Below are 13,210 nucleotides of genomic sequence, written 5' to 3'. Positions count from 1 at the left end.
CTGGCATCTGGGTGCGCCTCAGCTCGCGACAGATGTGAGAGATCCTATACAGTATTGTATCATTATTAATGTGTAAGATGTCTTTACAAAACAGACTATGTCAAAACAGGTAATAGACTATTATTAAATGTTACGGGACAGATCATGTGGATCATACCTCACCGAAAGCGAGCGTATGAGAAAAGAAAATATTTGAGTGAACAATATTAAATGAGATTTGATTGGTTAGATAAGTATAATGCTGGTCGCAGGATTTTGCTCTGTGGCCAGAGGCTGGCTGCACGAGCTCGCGCTATTCGTGCGATGAGATCATGGTCTTGACAATAACTACTACCATCTGATATATAGTGGTGCGGGATCTACCTCATGAACACCCATTATCTATTACACCAACAGATTCCATAAACCGATTCTTGTTTTTCTGTGATAGATAATTTTACAAATTGGAGTTTCATTCATGTTTGATTCAATAAACCTTCCGTAATATCTCCAGAGATTTTTTTTAGTGGTTCATGTTTGATTCTATAAACCTTGTATATTATCTCCACACCTTTTTTTAGACAAATGGACACAAAGCATCCTCATCAAGTCAGTGACCACTGAAGTGACGAAGTGGGTCATACCAGACATCTGCAGCCAAAGTCAAAAGAAATCACTGACTAATTATTAACATATATGGACGAAGCACCGGTTGCTATTTAGGGGTCCACTTGTTGACGCTAACATGGTGGCTTGTTGACTTGGAATTGGTATCAAATTAAGCCAGCCCTTTGCAATGCCACCCTGTTTCCATTCCTCAAGCGCGCTTAGCTTTGCCGGCATCCAAGATGGAAGGAAAGACGATCTTCGCATCTCACATGCCGGCCACCGCTTCGCCATCGCCGCGGACCACTGGTGAGCCAACTTGCATACAGTACAGCTCCTCACTTTGCAGCTTCTTGATCTCACCACTGTCAGGTTCACCCATATCAGGTGTGCCGCCACTGCCGAATGAGGAAAGGGTGATGATGTATTCCGCCAAGATGGACGATATGGTGATCGCAGAGACTTACAAGCATGTCCCATTTAGATCGCGAAAACAGAGAAGATTGCCAAGAGGTGGTGCAGGTGATGCAACTTCACTTATAGAAATGGAGTCTTCAAAACCAGAGAACAAAACTTCCATAGTCATCCATGGCAAAAGTACTCGTGTGTATAGAACAGATGTTTCCTCTTTTAAAGCGCTCGTCCAACAATTGACTGGCAATACATCCAGCAGTCCTATTCCCAGACCTGAAAACATCTCTGATGTTACGAGCGCTAAAACAGATGACTCTGCCATTACCAATGTCAATACTTGTGACCAGAAGGGGTTCTCAGTAGCCTTTTCACCTTTGCGTAATATGGAGATCGAAGGAGGAGTAAGGGATACTCAAGAAGAGATTATTGGAAGAGTAGACAATAAGCATGAGGAGATCACAGGAAGAGTAGACAATAAGTATGAAGGGATCTTCGATAGAGCTTCTGACAAGCATGCGATCATGGAACTCATTTTGTCACATGACCCCGGCAACAAACGTTTTACTACCGTCTGCATCGTAGGTGCTGAAGGTCTCGGCAAGACAGCTCTGGCTTCTCTTGTTTACTGTGACGACACTATGCGCAGAACCTTTGATGCAAGGGCATGGCTGTGCTTATCTGATGCATGTGATTATGAGGGATTACTCAGATCTGTCGTGGCATCTCTTACTGGTGTCTCATGCAGGATCAGCGAGCGAGAGGGACTTGAGGAGGTATTGGAAGAAGAGCTCATGGGAAAGACGTTCTTGCTTGTCTGGGCTAATTTGCATGAGAATAATGTTGATGTCTGCAGGCATCTCCTTCCTTTGTTGAGCGTTGGTGACAAGGGAAGTGCGGTCATGGTTACCACAAGCAGCAATATGGTTGCTGGGCACCTTGGCACAGCACATACTTACAATTTGAAGCCTTTCAGGCACGACGTCTTCCTGAACATGGCCAAGCCCGATTTTGTAGAATACTCCCCCCTGAAAAGAATCATTAGCAAAATTATTTCGGAGTGTTCGGGCTTTCCAATATTTGCTAAGGTAATTCGTGGCATTTTGTACTCAGCTTCCACTCAGGTATGTCTTGATGATATTGTTGGTCGTAAGTTGACAGAGATCTTGAGCAAACCATATAGCCACCTACACCATCTGTTATATCTCAGTTATAGCTGCTTGCATCCAAATCAGAAGAGGCGCCTTTTATACTGCTCAATGTTTCCAAGAGACTATACCTACAACAGAGAGAAGTTGCTTAGGCTTTGGATGTCGCAAGGATTTATTGTACCAGAGAAGGAAAAGCACAGACATGATAACTGCAATGATGCCTTCGATGAGTTGTTGTTCAGGTCATTCTTCGATTATTCGCCGTCAAGTGAGCTCAGAGAACAAAAGTATGTGATGTCTGAGCTGTCTTCCCATCTTGCATGGTCTGCTTCTGGTAATTCTGGTAATAAATTCTTCAGAGCACATGATCATGAGTTACATTGCATACCAAAAGATGTTCATCATTTATCAGTTATCCCCAAACACTGTGATTCTGAAATATACTTCAGCTCTTTCACAGAACTTAGAGATTTGAGCACGTTTTTACTTGTATGTAACTCTCAGTTCGAATCTAGTGATAGTCAGTTCCATATTATGGATGTTAAGGCACTTGGTGAGTGCTTTCATAATTTCAAATGCTTGAAGACTTTGGATTTGAGTCATACAGACATGAAAGAGCTTCCAGAATCAGTTGGTTACATAACTTCCTTGTGCTTTCTTGGACTAAATAACACAAACATCAGAAGGCTTCCGAATTCCGTATGCAACCTTTTCAACTTGCAAACTTTGGAGCTACAAAATTCAGCTTATCTGGTGGAGCTGCCCAATGATATCAAGAATTTGACTAGCCTCTGTCATCTTGATGCTTCTAAAGAGCATGGTGAAATTTATGTTCCTCCTGGAATTGGGCAACTAACAAATCTCTGGACTTTGACAACATTTACTGTAGGAGGTGTTTCATGGGATTGCAAAGTTTCGGAACTAGCATATTTGAATAGCCTGAAGGGATGTCTCCACATCCGGAGTCTGAATAATGTTAAAAATGCAGAGGATGCAAGGGGAGCTTGCCTAGCTGCAAAGAAGCTCAAGAACTTATCGCTAGAGTGGTGCAAGAGAGGAGAAGATGTTGAAAGCAACGACAGCATATTTGTTGCAGAAGAGGTTCTTGAAGCACTTGAACCCCATATTCTACTGAGAGAGCTGAATATAAAAGGTTACTATGGCCTGAAATTCCCTAGCTGGATAGGAAATCATTCACAGTCTAACCTAGACTCCATCACACTTGATAATTGCTATGATTGTGAGAAGCTCCCACCTCTCGGTGTGCTTCCAGCCCTCAGATGCTTGTTCATTCAAAATCTTAGAAGAGTTCAACTAATAAGTTATGAATTTTGTGCCACCGACAACATCAGTCACAAGAGCTTCCCAAAGCTAGAGATACTGAAGCTGCGTGATATGTACAATCTAGAGTGTTGGCATGATGTGATGGATGGAGATTTCCCTTCGCTTCGCAGCTTGTCAATCGAGAGGTGTCCAAAGTTAAAGTCCATTCCTTGTTTCCAATTCATATCCGATATCTCAATTATGTCTTGCAGCAAGTTGAACCTGCCTGGCCTGCAGTCTCTTCAGACCTTGAAAGTTGGTGACCTGAGACGGCGGATGTCCTTTTCCCTCTCATGTGAACTGCGCTCACTTCTGATGCTAGAGGTTATATGTTGTGAACATCTTTGTTCGGTGGATGGCCTCAGCTGCCTGCAGTCACTAAAGCATCTCAAATTTAGAACTTGCCCGAGGCTCAACTTCGTTCAAGATGAGCCACTTCCTGATACTCTTGAAACTGTCGATATCCACAGCAACTGCTATGCGCTCAGCAAATGGCGGCCAAATGGATTTGAGGAGTTGCCTGATGCGAGTGAGGTATGTACCCATCGTTTATGTAATTTGCACTCATGCCTAAGCCTTGCTATAATATTCTGCAAGCTTTTTGGCCTTGTTTTCCGACATTTAGCACTTGCGATTCCTGAGTTGAGAATTTGGCCTCTGAGCAGGCCACAGTGAGGTAAATACATTACACGGTGGTTTTTAGACTTCAGTGGAACGGCCTATCAAAGCTATAACACAATAACTCTGTCCTTAGCATCGATATATTTATGTATATTTAAGTATTTTTTTGAACTGAGATGTATATTTAAGTATATGCGTGCCTTCATTTCGCCGTCATTGTTATAGTGGCATTTGTTTGGGTATATATGCTTTGATTGGTGAGCTAACGTTTTGCACATAGGTATACCGGAAGTTCGTCAGGCGGAAATGCGAGGGCAAACGAGTTGATGATGCAGTGATGCAAGGAGCCATGAGTCATAAGCCATGAAGGAACACGGTGACAATGTTATTGGCGCTCTCACGGTTATCTGAAGGACTCGAGAAGGTGGCGATGGAGGCCTTATGCAGAGCACGGGGTCGATGCGAATTCTGAACTAGCTTCTGTTTCCGATGCTGAAGAACTCCGTTCTGTTCGTCCTGTGTTTTTTTTTTTCAGTCAGTCTTGTGGGTGTCTAGACCGCTGTCTTGCAGGGCCAGTTTGAGTTTCCTGCCCTCTATTTGTTGCATCTCGACGGTTCCGGATTTTCATCTTTGTTGATGCAGTGTTATCCTAATCTGATCTTAGGTATTCAGCACCTATCTGTGTTGCTGACTCATGACTATGATGTTAGGTATTTCATTTTTCAGAGGTATTTACTGATTAAGTTTCTGTAGGCAAGAGTTTCTTCCGGTTTATTATATGTTAGAGGTGGGGACAATAGAGTTTTTTTTATAAGCACGAGTGATTATGTAGTTATAAATTTCAAGTTTCACGACACTTTATCATTTTACATTATTTTTTTCCATGTGATATTGACAATATATGTCGAGATATTCTAATAATCAATTATTGACCGATGAAAAAACTGATGTTTATCTACTTCTTTAAAAATGACTATGATGTCGTGTCATGTTGGGCTTGGCGTATCAAAGAAGGAAGAAGAGGGCGCCAGCATACAAGGAACTAATTCGGACTTAGAGATATGCATTAATTAGCTTTCCTATTTTGATTACTTGTCAGTTCATATTAGAATTAGGATTCCTATTTGATTCAGATTAGAAGTCGATTGTTAGGGGCCGACTCTGGCTATTTTATGCGGAGCACATGGTAGATTTTGAGATCAAGAAATATATCAAGTATCTCCTTGTTAGTCATGCCTTCCCAGTGTGGTGCCAACCACGACTCCGCCGTGCTGTCGAGGTTCAGGACCTCATCCTGCTACTAGTTTCAAATACTATCTATGCCACATACCTATCTCCAACTCATACGATCGTGACAACTTGGTATCAGTTAGCTCCGGTTCTGATCCTCCGACGACGATGGAAGCCTTGACCAAAGCTATCAATGATATGGTGGCAACTATGGCTGAGCTTACCAAGAAGGTGTCGGCATTGGACCCGCTGGTGCCAATCGCCTCGACGCTCGAGGCGTTACCCGTCAAGGTTTCCAGTCTTCAGACATCAATCACTGAGGAAATACGGCAGGTCCAAGCCTTGAACTTGGCCATCACACACCTGGAAACAAATCACCCAGCAATCCTGGACACCGACGACACTCGGAGACCCGCGGACACCAGCGCCAAGGCTGCCAACGGTGATGGCCTTTTGGGGCGTGGTGACCAGCTCTCGTCAGGCTCGGTGCATCGCACTCCTCCGGGTGGCCTCCGTGGTTCGCACACTAACGAGGACTCCGGCAATGTCCATTTCCACCCACGCGCCAAATTAGATTTCCCAACTTTTGATGGCAAAGAGGACCCTCTTCCTTGGCTCAACAGATGCGACATGTTCTTCCAAGGCCAGGGCACGCCGGATGATAGGAAAGTTTGGTATGCCTCTTTGCATCTCACCGGCGCAGCACAACTGTGGTACTATCACCTTGAATTGAACTCTGGCACACCATCGTGGCTAAAGATGGCCAAATGGGCCAATCGGGCCGGCCCGGCACGGGCCCATCTCGGCACGGCCCGAAATCGGCACGGCCCGATTGGCCCATTTACTGTTACGGGCCGTGCCGTGCCGGCCCGCGTGCCGAGCCGTCGGCCCACGGCACGGCCCAACTGTCACCGTGCCGTGCCGGGCCGGCCCACGGCACGGTCGGCACGATGGGCCCGGCCGGCACGATGGGCCCGTTCGGCACGATGGGCCCGTTCGGCACGGTGGAGGCACGATAGGCCCGTTCGGCACGACGGGCCCGATCGGCACGGTGGAGGCACGACGGGCCAGGTCGGCACGGGAAGGCACGACGGGCCCGGCCGGCACGGGAAGGCACGACGGGCCCGGCCGGCACGGTGGAGGCACGTTGGGCCCGTCAGCACTCAAAAAAATAGGAAAAAATCAAAAATAATAGCTAAAAAATCAAAAAAAACAATAAAAAATATGGAAAATAAATACATAACATCTTTATTGATTGGTTGCCTCGTTAAAAACCTTTCTACTAGAAGGAAAAAAGAGTACAACCAATGATTATGCTCCGAAAATTACATGGTTTCATTAGAAACCCCAGAATTTTGCTTGCAATTTTTCATATGCTTCCTCAAGTGTCCCGTTCCATGTGAAGATCTGGCACCTATTTCTATACTGTATATATTACACTTAGCAAATCTTACCTGTTCCCCGTTAATTTCTTTGCAGACCTTTTCAAAATGTTGCCACACTTGGGACCATACACCTGAGTTCTCGGCGCCTTGATCCATGAATTGAAATATGGAATTAGTTTCTTGATGTGAAGTGAATACTGGCTACTTGGCTAGCAAATAGGAAAAGAGAGATGGGTGGGCAGGGTGGAGTTTGAGATGGAGTAGATGGTATTTATAGGGATGAGAGGAGAGGTAGGTGGGGGTGGGGCCGTGGGGGGTATTTTAAAAAAATAAACAAAAAATATGAATAAAAAAACTTAAAAATAATAGGGGCACATGATTAATTCTAAAAATGAGCTTTATTGATAGGTTGCCTCATTAAAAACCTTTCTAGCAAAGGAAAAAAGAGTACAACCTAGCTCAGAAAATTTAAAATTACACGTTCTCATCAGCATCTAGATACAAATTTTGGAATGATTCTTCAAGCTCAGTATTTTCTGCAGTGTGTTGCATTCGTGCTTCAGCTTGTTCCCAATCCTTTACTATGGTGAGTATTTCAACCATCTCACTTGACAGATTTGTTCTTCTCTCTTCGATTATCCTTCCTGTAAGACTGAAGGCAGCCTCAGAAGAAACTGTAGATACAGGAACCGTTAACAAATCTCGCGCTAACAGTGAAAGGACTGGATAATTCGTCTTGTGCTCATGCCACCATTGCAGTATGTTGAAGTTTTCTTGTTCGTGGCTGATAACGTCACTGTCGATGAAGGTAGTTAGCTCCCCTCCGGATGTTGGAATTCTGGTGCCCGTAGACGATCGTGACGAAGAGTCTGAACTTCTTGATGAAGAACCTGCACCAAATATTTTTCCCCACGTTGTCGTCTTCTTACTTGTTGTGGGTGCTAGTGGAGGTCGTTGCAGGCGAACTCCGTCATACTTTGTTTCATATTTACTATAAACTTCGAATAACTTAGAACGAACATTAGTATAATAATTAGAATAATCATGGCCAAGAGCATCACCTAGAATTGCGAGAACTCTACAGAAAGCTGCAATTTTAGCTCTAGGATCTAAAATAAAGGCAAAAGCGTATAACAAAGGAATTTCTTTCCAATACTTTAAGAATTTAGATTTCATAGGAACTACACAATCTCTTAAAAGATTGTCATTTTCATAGTTGTTTAAATGAGTAGCAATTTCAACAATATTATGCACTACTAAACAAGATGTTGGATAATAAACTCCTGATAAACTCACAGTTGAATCATAAAAAAATTCAAGAAACTCCAGTATCCTTTCAGCAACATACCAATGCGCTTCCGTGAGTAAAGTTTGACCCCCATGCTGATGGTAATGTGTATGAATAAACACACCAAATGTGCTCTTATATGGTATAATATTTTTAAGCATCAAGAAAGTAGAGTTCCATCTCACCGGCATGTCCAGAGCAAACTTACGTGGACGCACACCCATTGCAACACAATACTGTTTATATGCTGCAATTCGTTGGTTAGAGGAGTTCACAAAAGATATTGCAGTACGAAAATCTTCTAAGTATCGCGATAACCTCTTCAAACCGGATTTTACTATAAGATTGATAATATGACAAGCACAACGTTGATGTAACAAGAAAGATTCAGCATAAGTACTAAACAACGGAGTAAGAATATCCATTGCTCTAGAATTTGCACCGGCATTATCTAAAGTGATAGAAAATATTTTATTCGTGAGGCCAAAGTCTGCAACTACTTGAGATATTTTTTCAGCAATATTTTCACCGGTATGCGTGTTGTCAATCAAGCGAAAACCTATTATTCTCTTTTCTAATTCCCAATCATTATTAACAAAATGAGCAACCACACTAAGATAATCCTCTCTAGCCCTACCTGCCCATATGTCCGAGGTCAAAGCAACTGAAAATGTACATGTTTGCAACATTTCTTTAAGTTTGCTACGACACGTATTGTAGTATTTTACCATATCCCTACTAGTTGTCTGTCTAGAAACATGCGTGAACCTAGGATTATGAGCTTGCTTAATGTAATCTTCAAATGCAGCACTCACCGATATTGAGTGGTAGATCTGCTCTTGCAATGAAGCGACATAGCTCTTTTCGAGCATTGGCAGAGTCGTACTCCCAATGATGAACAGAGCCGTCGGGGTTGTACTGCAACACCGTCTGCTTCATGGCTGCTCCACTCTTTCGCTTGCAACTTATGGCGTGCCTCTTCAAGTGCCCCGTTCCACCCGAGGGCTTTGCAGATAATTCATTTTTATAAATATAACACTTAGCATACCTGACACTTACCCCATCTTCCTCTTTGTAGATCCTTTCAAAGTCTTGCCAAACTTCGGAAGTACCGGCTCTTGATCTTTTAGACCCGCTGCTTGCTAATGTGTGCGCACTTGTAGAGCCTGACGATGGCACTCCTGCTGCATCACCTGGATCTGGATGTGAACCAACCGGAGGTTCACCGTCGGGTCCATCATCACCTGCAGCACTAGTATCAAAGGGGCCATAGTCCCCTGTGAGTCCTTGGAGAAAAAAATCATGATCTATGGATGTATCATGATCACCGGCATCCATGATCAATATCGAATGACACTACAAAAATTGCAAATATTCAGATTTAGAAATAATCAAATAATAAAACTAATAATAAAATAAGACTCAACAACAATGCAAAAAAATCACCAAGATTTCTTCAACTTCAAGATAGCAAATCAGCAGGATGACGATTTTGGAATTGCTCGGATTTTTTTGCAATAATTCAAACTAATTTTGCCAAATTATCGCTAATTCTCACGAACTTTGAGACAAGAATGAGAGGAGGAAACAAGAGAGAAAATGGTGTTACTGGTGTGGAATGGAAGGGCAAGGTGCTCCTCTATTTATAGGTGAAAAATGGTGATTTTTGCAATTTTTTTCGAATTTTTTGGAGCTCAAACGGTCACAAAACGGCTATAAAATTCAAAAATATCGGGTTAACGGGTTAAACGGGCCGTTCCCGGCCCGTTTAACCCGTTAACCCGCGTGCCCCCGCCGGCCCATCGTGCCCCATGTGCCGGCCGGGCCGTGCCCCCCGCGGTGGGCCGTGCCGTGCCGTGCCGGCCCGGCCGTGCCGTGGGCCGCCGCGTGCCGAGCCGGCACGGTGGGCCGTGCCGTGATGGGCCGTCGCGTGCCGTGCCGGCTCGGCCCGGCCGTGCCTCCTGGGCCAGCCGTGCCTGAGCCGGGCCGTGCCGGGCCGTGCCGTGCCCGTGCCGCCCGTGGGCCGGGCCGTGCCGTGCCGGCCCGACTCGGCCGGGCCGTGCCGTGCCGGCCCGCCGTGCCGCGCGCTCGGCCCAGGCACGGCCCGTGGCCTCGTGCCGTGCCGGCCCGGCCCATCTCGGCTCGGGCCGGGCCGTGCCTACAGTTCCGTGCCTCGGGCCGGCCCAATAGGCACGGCCCATTTGGCCATCTTTAATCGTGGCGTCGTTTCATCCAGCTGGTCCACACTCGCTTTGGCCCGCCCATGACGGATAGCTCACTGGGCGAGATCGCAATGCTACAGCGCACTGGCACCGTCAACGAATATTGTGATCAATTCTTGACGTCGGCCTGCCGTGACGCCGAACTAACCGAATCTCAGCAAGTGCAGCTCTTCATTGCTGGTTTGGTCAATCCCCTCAAAACAGATGTGGCGCTGCACAGGCTAGCTACGCTCGACGACACCATCATGTTGGCACGCTTATGAGCAACGGCTCCTCTTACCTGCCACGGATGTGGGTGGGACACGTAGTGGTGGACGCTCTTCTTTCCGCTCCTCGGCCGCTCCGGCCGGCAACGGGGCAGCATCATCACTGACGAATAGCGTGAGCACCGTGTCCTTGGTTTTGCCTGGCATTGCTAAATCTACATCTTTGACGGCAACCCTACCGCGCAAGCGCCTTACTCCAGCAGAGATGACCGAGCGATGTGCCCAAGGTCTTTGCTACAATTGTGATGAGAAATACACTTTCGGCCACCGTTGCAAAAAGTTGTTTATCATTGAGGTGGTCGGGTTCGAAGATGACGACTCCATGGCCGAGGCCCTCGCCATCACCACCACTGACGAGCCAGCCATCTCCCTCCATGCGCTGACTGGCATCAAGCAATCGGGTTGTATGACGATGAAGGTGTCTACGCATGTTGGGACAACGACACTCACCGTGCTCCTGAACTTGGGTTCTACTCATAACTTTATCGATGATGGGGCGGCCCGGCGTGCAGACATACCGTGTCCTCTTACCTGCCTTCCTGGTGCGGTGCCAATCACGGTTCTGCCGCGCCGTCGAGGTCCAGAACCTCGTCCTGCTACTAGTTTCAATACTATCTATGCCACATACGTATCTCCAACTCATACGATCGTGACATGTCGGTTCACTTTTATTCTCTTTATTACCTAATTATTCCCCTTGGCCCTCGTATTACATGCATTTTTTGGGCCTCTAGCTTGAGGCGACGCTCGCAGGCCGCGACGGCAACCCTGCTACGCGTCGATGCAGACGTGCTTGTAGTCTCTTGGGCAGCAGCAGCAGCGCGCCTGCTCACCCGTGGCCGCGTTCGGCACGGCGAAGTCGTAGCGGCTGAACCCGCTGGCGCTGCACACGTCCTTGCAGAGATGATCGGTCCACCCGTTGTTGCTGTGGGAGGGCCTTGTTACTACTGTCATGTCAGGATCCGGCTCCGTCCTAGGCGTCGCACCTGCATGGTCAGTCACCACGACGACGCACAAAATTTTAATCAGCTTTTCTGTCGCGTGCGAGCCGCAACCAGGCATGCTCGGAAAAAAAAATATACGTACTAGCAGCGACGTCACACGTGTCATTACGTTAGAGAAACCGGCGCCCAGACATGCTCATACAGGGCGCTGGCGACCTGCGGGCGGCACAGCCGGCGCAGGGGCTAGGGGGGACGATGAGATCGGTCGAGTCGAAACCTGCGGCGACGACGACGACGAGAGCCAGGAGGCAGGCGACGGCGAGCGAGTTCAGAGCCGATGCTGCCATCTTGGTCGGTTGGCTCGAGCTCTGATCTCCGATGCTTGCGGCTGGCGAGGGGCACTGGAGGAGGAAGGAGCAGTGTAGCAGTCGCATTTAAAGCAAGAGTATCTGTTCGGCGAGGAGAGCGCATCCAAAGGACTCCTCACCTGCTGGCCCGGTGGGAGTCAATGCTGCCATGGATCCGTTCTACGGCGACGGATGGATAGTATTTCGTGCTATAATGTTTCGTAAACAGTAAATCCATACATTTTCGTTGCTACAGTATCTACAGTCTGTATCGTCAGGCTACTGTTTACCACATCACAAATCACTGTCTTTAGTGAAATTAGAGGATTTGGATCCGCTGCGAAAAGCAGTTTTTTGTGCGGAGGCCAGATGGACGAGCTATTTGCATAGACGTTTTTTTTTTATATTTTGAAATAAAAAATATTGTAGAAATGACCATCCATTTAAAAAAGTTACAAAACTAGGCTATTGTCATCATGCATGTCGTACTTCCAACGAATGATAGATTTTTTTAAAACATTACATTTTATTACTCTCAAAATTTAAAACAATACTGAAATAGTCATAAAAATATTTGGCGATGAAAGTATATTATGATCTAGTTTTCCAAATTTTTTGAGACAAAACTATAATTTGTACAATGAGAAACAAAAAATATAAATTTCATTGTACAAACTCTCTACAATAAAATTTGTCTTTTTGTTTCTCATAATACAAGTAATTGTTTGGGTTAAAAAATATATAGAACTAGATTACATCATTCTCTATACCACTATTTTTTTTTCAGAATTTTCATAAATATTTTGATAATGTTTTGAATTTTGAGTGCAATGGAACACAATATTTTTTCATTTTTAAACATGTTGCGCGTTGGAAGAACGATAGATTTATTTTTTTCAAACCTATCACTCGTTGGAGGCGCGACATGTGTCTCTCGTCATTCCAACGAGTTAGAGTAGCCTAGTTTTGTATTTTTTTAAATGGACGTTTATTTTTATAATTTTTTGAATTTTGAAATAAAAAATAAAAAATTCTGCACCGGCGATCGTGAGTTGCAACAAATTTGAAGCTCCTCGGTCCGATCCTTGGTGCAAGGCAGTCGTGCTGAGATGGGTTCACTAGTTTTGGGCCAACGCCTTTCTCTATCTACGCTTTTCGTGGGCTTTTGGGCCTCGGGAGAACAGGGAGAAAACGCCACGCCCACGATTGGAATCGCTCCAAGCCGCTCACCACACTCCACACGAGGGCCCAAGCACAATGACGGTCCTGCCCTAACGATATGGCTGCAACCACTGAACTACCCTCACACCGCTACCGCGTTCCCGGGCCACAGCACAGCCCGCGCAATGGCAGTTCCGTTATTTCTACCAAATCCAATGGCGAGACCTAATCGCCTTGGATATAAATAGAGCCCCCTCAAAAAGAGAACCTTCCCTG

At 45.7% G+C, this 13,210-nt stretch overlaps 1 protein-coding gene across 1 annotated transcript; it reads left to right on the top strand.

Annotated features, from left to right (window-relative positions):
* Positions 1-769: 769 nt before the first annotated feature.
* On the top strand, positions 770-4,940 carry LOC133919339 (putative disease resistance RPP13-like protein 1). The gene is made up of 3 exons (XM_062363705.1): positions 770-894; positions 973-4,004; positions 4,372-4,940. Exons 1-3 carry the CDS (start codon positions 828-830, stop codon positions 4,456-4,458), a joined length of 3,186 nt encoding a protein of 1,061 aa, XP_062219689.1. The 5' UTR covers positions 770-827; the 3' UTR covers positions 4,459-4,940.
* Positions 4,941-13,210: the final 8,270 nt, after the last annotated feature.

Source organism: Phragmites australis, chromosome 5, assembly GCF_958298935.1.
Source record: "Phragmites australis chromosome 5, lpPhrAust1.1, whole genome shotgun sequence".
Lineage (NCBI taxonomy): Eukaryota > Viridiplantae > Streptophyta > Magnoliopsida > Poales > Poaceae > Phragmites > Phragmites australis.
The sequence above is the reverse complement of the archived record's forward strand: the minus strand, read 5'-3'. Positions and strand labels throughout refer to the sequence as shown.

Coding starts and splice junctions, on each gene's coding strand:
- LOC133919339 (XM_062363705.1), top strand. CDS start 828: ATGGAAGGAAAGACGATCTTCGCATCTCACATGCCGGCCACCGCTTCG. Junction 895..972: donor GCCATCGCCGCGGACCACTG/GTGAGCCAACTT, acceptor CACCCATATCAG/GTGTGCCGCCACTGCCGAAT. Junction 4,005..4,371: donor AGTTGCCTGATGCGAGTGAG/GTATGTACCCAT, acceptor TTTTGCACATAG/GTATACCGGAAGTTCGTCAG.